The sequence below is a fragment of the Gregarina niphandrodes genome (genome assembly GCF_000223845.1).
Source record: "Gregarina niphandrodes unplaced genomic scaffold scaffold00014, whole genome shotgun sequence".
NCBI lineage: Eukaryota > Apicomplexa > Conoidasida > Eugregarinorida > Gregarinidae > Gregarina > Gregarina niphandrodes.
Window position 1 is genome coordinate 22,898 of NW_011645784.1, and position 6,523 is coordinate 29,420.

At 55.1% G+C, this 6,523-nt stretch overlaps 4 protein-coding genes across 4 annotated transcripts; 2 read left to right on the plus strand and 2 right to left on the minus strand.

Moving 5' to 3' along the window:
* Positions 1-444: 444 nt before the first annotated feature.
* Positions 445-815, minus strand: GNI_077830 (60S ribosomal protein L44; the record flags this gene model as incomplete). The annotated part of the gene is made up of 2 exons (XM_011132234.1): positions 445-759; positions 798-815. The coding sequence occupies 2 exons, from the start codon at positions 813-815 to the stop codon at positions 445-447; spliced, it is 333 nt and encodes a 110-aa protein (XP_011130536.1).
* A 468-nt stretch (positions 816-1,283) lies between these two features.
* On the minus strand, positions 1,284-1,604 carry GNI_077840 (60S ribosomal protein L36; the record flags this gene model as incomplete). Its single annotated transcript, XM_011132235.1, has 1 exon — positions 1,284-1,604. The coding sequence occupies one exon, from the start codon at positions 1,602-1,604 to the stop codon at positions 1,284-1,286; it is 321 nt and encodes a 106-aa protein (XP_011130537.1).
* Positions 1,605-3,762: 2,158 nt separating this feature from the next.
* Positions 3,763-4,155, plus strand: GNI_077850 (hypothetical protein; the record flags this gene model as incomplete). The annotated part of the gene is made up of 1 exon (XM_011132236.1): positions 3,763-4,155. One exon carries the CDS (start codon positions 3,763-3,765, stop codon positions 4,153-4,155), a length of 393 nt encoding a protein of 130 aa, XP_011130538.1.
* A 297-nt stretch (positions 4,156-4,452) lies between these two features.
* Positions 4,453-5,802, plus strand: GNI_077860 (ring finger protein; the record flags this gene model as incomplete). Its single annotated transcript, XM_011132237.1, has 1 exon — positions 4,453-5,802. One exon carries the CDS (start codon positions 4,453-4,455, stop codon positions 5,800-5,802), a length of 1,350 nt encoding a protein of 449 aa, XP_011130539.1.
* Between the last annotated feature and the right edge of the window lie 721 nt (positions 5,803-6,523).

Genomic DNA, 6,523 nt, shown 5'->3' on the forward strand with positions numbered 1-6,523 from the left:
CCCGAGTGACCCCCCTCCGCAAATACTCCCGGCTCGGTAGTGGCGGACATGATTCATGACGTGATAAAGCCGGCGCTGTGCGACTGCGATGGGGTGTGCAAGTTGGGTGACGACGTCATCGCGGCTTGCGAACAGTGCGAGTGTCCAGCAGACCGCTCGCAGGCGACGCTGGAGGCGCGCAAGGAGGCCGTGGTGGGGCGCATCGTTCAAGCACACACGTTTTGGAACGACGAAGCGTTGCACCCGCCGCAGGACGTTGCGGGTCGGGGACACCAGCCTCTCAGGTGAGTTCTTAAGGACGGCCCTAGGCAGGCCCCGGGCATAGACCTCGAGCAGGGTGCTTCGGGCAGCATGTGGTGGCGCTCCTAGTCCAGAGCGCTGTTAGGCTGGTTTGGTTGTTGGAGCTCCATTTGATAGTGGTTGATGCGGGTTGTAAAAATTGGTCTAATAGGAAGGTCCTCCCTTCTCCTTCTTTTCGCCACCGAGTTCAAAGACCTTGCAGCGCTTGATGGGGATCATGCGTTTATGTCTGCAGACGGTGCACTCGAGTTTCAAGGTAACCTTCTTGGTGGTCTTGACCTTGTTGTGCTGGATGGGCTTGGTCTGACCTCCGAAACCCTGCTGCTTTCTATCGTAACGACGCTTACCCTGAGTCACGGGGGAGTCCTTGCCCTTCTTGTACTGCGACACCTTATGCATCTGGTGCTTGCGGCACTTTTTGCCTGGACAGTAGGTGTTGCGAGTCTTCGGAATGTTAACCTACAATACCATGTACCGTGTGGACCCGAATCATGTACCGTGTGGACCCGAACCATGCACCGTGTGGACGCAAACCATGACCGCCCAAGCCCTGCCATGCCCTGCCAGGCGGCTGCCTTTCTCTGGTGCCCTGCCAGGCGGGTGCCAGGCCGTGCCCAGCATCAATCTTACCATCTCTCAACCCCCAGGAGTTCCAAGTAACAAACTGCTGCCGCGAAATTTTTAGGTTGTTTTGTCCCTAATTTGTACTCACCTTCGCTCCCCACAAGCCACAAGAACCAACACACGTATCGGAAAGACCACGACGCACTCTCGTGCACACGAGAGCGGGGTCCGTTAAGGCCATGAAAGCGGCGTGCGTTAAAGCCGCCGTCACTGGGCCCAGTCAGCGTTTAAACCCACCCGGCGCTGAGTCCACTAATTTCGACAGAGCCATCAGGGCTGCCTCTTGAACAAGACAAGAAAGCCGAAGTGGGGCTCGGATAAGACGGCGAGAGATATGGGTCCGAGTTAACGTAAAAAGGTTAGTGGTGATGCTTCTGGGCGGCGACGACCTCGGCCAGGTTGTCGCGTTTGCACTTGGCCGCGGTGTGGCTGCCGAGTCTCTTCTTGAGCACCTTGAGGGCGCGCTTTTGCGTGGCGGCAGTGCCGACCTTGAGCAGCTCAATCACGCGCTTCTCGTAAGGCGCAAAACCCGCAATTTCGGTGATGACATCGTGCACCAGTTTCTGTGAAGCAGACCGCTTCAGCTCCACAGGCGCCTTCTTATAATCCCGCTTGGTAACCATGAAGGTGGGCACGCGGTCGGCACGAGACTTCTTCTTACTCTCTGCAACACACATCATTACCGCTCACACCCATGTGTGTGCACACACACACACGCCGTACACGTGTCCTCCCCACTCGCGCTGACCACACACACGTGTCCTCCAACAAGCAGCACACACCCCGTTTACGCCCATGCATCTGGCGACCCACAGCGTTGTGCGCGCTGTCTTACCCTTGACCATTTTCTCGACGTGTTACTCTCGGCCGGGCTGACAAAAAATGGCCCAAAAAAAGACGTAACGACCGGGCAACGCACTCCCTGCAACCACACAGTGCTCGTTGCTAGAATTTGTTGAGGGTATTGTTGGTGAGTGCTCAGGTTGAAAACGACGGGCAGCAATGGCCGCGGGGCATATACATTTTGAAAGCCCACACACATGTCGTTCGAAGCCAACGGGAGCGAAGACACCGAAGGACGGAGATTGGAATCCCAAATAGAGCGTCCACCATGCGGACATTCTGAGAAAGGAAAAGCAGACGGACAAACCAATGATGACGCGGGCTGCAAACAAAAATCGAGATTCGTCATCGTGTCGGTGGCAGTTTTTGCGTGACCGAGTGCAACCGGACCCCTTAGGGAAGCACGACAGGCAGTCAACACCCGGGTCGGGACCGGCAGAGCGACTCCGAGCCTAGAAAGCTGTTCTAGGGAAAAGGGGGCTTTGCCTGAAGGTCCCCAAGAGGGTCGAGAGAAGAGAAAAGACCGTGGTGGATGCAAGCCACTGGAGGAGCGGGTGCGTAGACATCAAGGAATCGGGTTGAGTCACGATAGGAGCAGCCCCACGCGCCGCGACGATCGAGAGCACCGCCCTGGTAGCATCCTAATACTCCATGTATCAATCTCAGCACATCATATCCGAGACACGGCGCCTATGAAAAGACACATCTACAGCTGTCCGAGCCGAGACCTCTACCAGCCGAGACCTCTACCAGCCGGGCAAATTCGTGATTGCTTCTCGCCCGTTTCGTCTGACCACCTCAGTCGGTCCCGTTGTGACAAACACGAGGCACCGCATTTCCAGCACCCCCATCCTCCAACCTTCCACAGACGACAACTCGGACCAAACGCAAGGTAATAGCATCAGACGTACCGTGCCAATGGGCGTCAGTCCCATGGTCGTCCGTCCCACGTCTCCATCACAGGACCCCGAGCAATTTTTCTCTAGCGAGGCCCAATCATCGACTGGATACCACCCCACCGAGCGAGCTTCGTCACATCCCGATCCGACAACTTGAAGCCCGTCCAACTAATCTGAAACGCTTTCAATGTCAACCGAGACGGTTGTGGAAAAGTTCGCTTGTTGCGCTCGTCTCATTCTGTGGTAACATCTCCGTCCTGCCGTAGCCTTCCAGGCAAGATACCCGAGCCGCTTGCTCTGGCTTGGGCTGAAGCTCTCGCGTGCGGTAGTTCCCTGCAACATTTCAGTGAAGGTGTTGCTGAATGTGGCCCCTTGTCTCCAACATTGACTTTACGGACATCGAGGAGACCGGGTGGGTAGCCAAGGTCAAACAAAGTTGCACCGTTAACTGTTGTACTGTCATTTGCAGGGCAATTATTGCAAATGATGGTACTAGTCGTAGAACCAGGATCGTTGTTTATGGAACTCAGCAAACTATATATCAGTCGTACACCCAGCCCAACACCCAGCCCACCAACCAACGCCCGCAGAAATACTCAAGCAGCGTCGGTTCATGGCAACGAACCGCAACCTATGCCGGCCTCCGGACTGGCCGCCAGGTCCATCACTGGCAGTCATGTACCGGATCGCGCAAGTCGTCGATTTCCGCCAACGCCAGACCCCTGCAGCCTGTAATCTCGGCATCCCACCCGTCCTCGGTGCCCGGCCCCGACCCGCGCTCTCACGACTAATCCGGTTGACGATCGAAGGGCCGCCTACAGTTATTGGGTAGTTCTTTCTTTTCGTAGGGGTCAGAGAATGGGGGAAATAAATAGGCGCGCCTGCGTCTTAATTTGGTTCGCAAGTTCCCTTAATCTCTTGCGGCCCAATTTTATTCGCAATGATGGAGGTGCCGGTTATAGCTAATTCGGACAGGGCCTTAAATATTATTTGAGTCTACCGTGGGTATGGTGAATGCCTTTGCGAACAGGGAATTTCTTCTATCAAGCGATGACTGTAAGGATATCTGGCCAATTTATTCATCTATATTTTAGTGATGGCACGACTGGATAGCTTTATGCCCATGATGCGAGCAGCCGCGAGCACTACAGGAGATTGCAGTAGGGAGACTTTGGAAGTACGTGATGGAGATGATGTTATGCAGACTCCTGTAGTCGAGATGACCCTTCATATGGGAGTATATGAAGTCGCACCCGATCAAGAAGGACAATTAGATTGTCCCGTTATTGATTTCCACGATCGGAGACAACATTTCACAGCGAACGCCGATTCCATCGTGGACATAGAGATGATCTCTGATGTTGAGATCGATTCCTCACCAGATCTGACGGCGTCCGATCGACGAAGGAGGCCTTTGGATATGGAAAATATCGATCCTGGCTCAGCAACGAAAAGAAGAAAACAGAATCTCATACAAGATATGAGCTAAGGCACGGCGAAGTGGTATCCCCTTCAGATGCGGTGGTATCGCTCCCCACAATATATAGTGATAGACTTTTGTAAGCTAAACCTGCATATTTTCATTGATGTTTTATTTTGCGCACACGTGTGCGCCATGGGATACAGCTTTCATAGAATTGAATCGCGGGATATCTACGATCTCGCTTGCTCATCTTGGCCGATTTTTGGCCAGCAAGCAAAACTAGATCATGGTGAGTAGTGAATTGAGCGTCAATAACGATGTACTTGGTTAGGTCCGCCGTTCCCTTCCATCCTTACAAATAGAATGCCTCATCCGACAGAGGATAACAATATAGGTGACAGCGACGCCGCTACGCTTTCTGATTTTGAGCGGCAGCTCACAGGACACTCGTGTGGGGTGTGCGTAAGTACGCAGAACCGGATATTTCGCGCGTATGTCGCTGTCAAGTCCAATACGTTGCATAAACCACGAGAGGAGACCATTCGAGATTATCGACTGGGACCTCGGATTGAGGGCAAGATCAGAGAGATTGCGATTGCCTTGCTTCCTGGTGAGGAGGGAGATAGCAGCGAGGCTGGGAAGAGTCCTTCGGAGAGTCCGGCGTGGAAGACTGCGCCCGCCTCTTGGGTCAAGAGCATAAAAGAAGTGTTGACGTTCGGAAAGTCATTGGCCGACTCTAAGGGGGCTGACGAGATCCGTGGGAGGTCTCAGTCCGAAGAGCAGGAGGAGATGTTGGTCGCACTAGCCAATGCTCTGAAGGAAAGATTCGCCAAGCGAAAGTGTGTGCTCATCTATGGAGGGATGCATGTCAAGGTGGCTGGACAGCGGCTGCTTATTACCTCGGCGATTGGTGAAGACCAAGAGCTGGCTTTCTGCGGTTTGGGTACGGGAGACACCGTTGTTACTCCGGCGTTGGATGACCCGGGAGAGTTCTCGAAGATACACGTGTGTCCTTTTATGGACACGATACCGCAGGCCTATGAAATGGACATATTCCAGGACGCCTTGAGTCCGTTCTTCGCCAAGCACCCGCTCGTTTTGCTGGCCGAGGGAGACACGTTCCAGTACAATTCGGTCGAGTTCAAGGTCGTGAGTTCAAAGCCGGCGTCCGTGCCTGTGCGGATTTCGCTGGAGAAGGCCTTGTCTCTGCCCATCGAGGAGCTGATCCAGAGCATCCCAGTCAACAAGCGCAAACACCGCGTCGGCCCGTCCACTGCGGTCTGCCTGGGGTTCCCCATTCTGCCGCACTGGATCGACATCCTGAGTCCGGCTAGGCAGCACATCGTCATGTCCCTGCCCGCACCCATCCAGTCGCTCATGCTCATCAACTTCGTCAGCGAGACCGGTCCATCCGAGATCGAGCGCGTCATGAACGCCACCGAGGCCATGGGCAGGCCGCAGCTGACGCCCGCTGCGCGCGTCAAGGAGATGGCCGACTCCGTTTCAAAACTCCGTGTGGATGTCTCGAAAACCATGGAGGAAGACGGTGTCTGCATTATCTGTTTAGGTAACCTGGAAAAGAATGACGAAATCGTCAAACTGTCTTGCTCTCACGTCTTCCATTCCAAGTGCCTCCTCCACTGGCTGGTGCGCACAAAGACCTGTCCCCTGTGCAAAGTCGAACTCACCGACATCGATCTGCCCAAAACATAGCTCCTCGATGAGTGACTGACCGCTCGCTGCAAGTGGCTACCGACCACTCGGGGCTACCGACCAGTCGGGGCCAATGCTACCAACCCCTCGGGGCCAGTGACTACCGACCGCTAGGATTCGCGGCTAGTGGCCGCGACAAGTGACTCATGGACCGATTAGTTGCGGCAACGGCGAACAGGCCGACTAGTTGCGGCGAACGGACCGATTAGTTGCGCCAAGCGACTGACGGATGAATATTTTTGTTTCATATCATGGCCTGCGTTTTATGCCGGCTGGCGAGTGAAAATCCGGATTTAGTTAGCGAAGTGATTGAGCCGTTTATCTACAGTCTGTTACGGTATGAGGACGGGAAGCGGCCGGCGCAGCGAGAGCCTACACCGCGGCGTGCGCCGGAGCACTCGCGGGTGACGAAGAAGCCGTTGGCGTTGCAGGTGTTGGAGTCGAAGCACGTTGGCGATGGCGTGACGGGGCTTTTGTGTCAGCAGGACGTGGACACGTTTGTGAAGGTGGCGACGCGGAGTTCGCGGACGTTCGAACAGCTGGCGACTGGTCGGTTAGTTCCGGTTGGCGAGTTCCATGTGGGCGAGGAGGTGGAGTTGCTGGAGTACGTGGTCAAGCCGCAGACGGAAGGCACGCACTTCACGACCTACCAGGCCTACCTGCTGCGTCGGCGCCGCCCGGCGCGCTTCTCGCTCGGCTTCAGTTCCGAGCAGCACGTCGA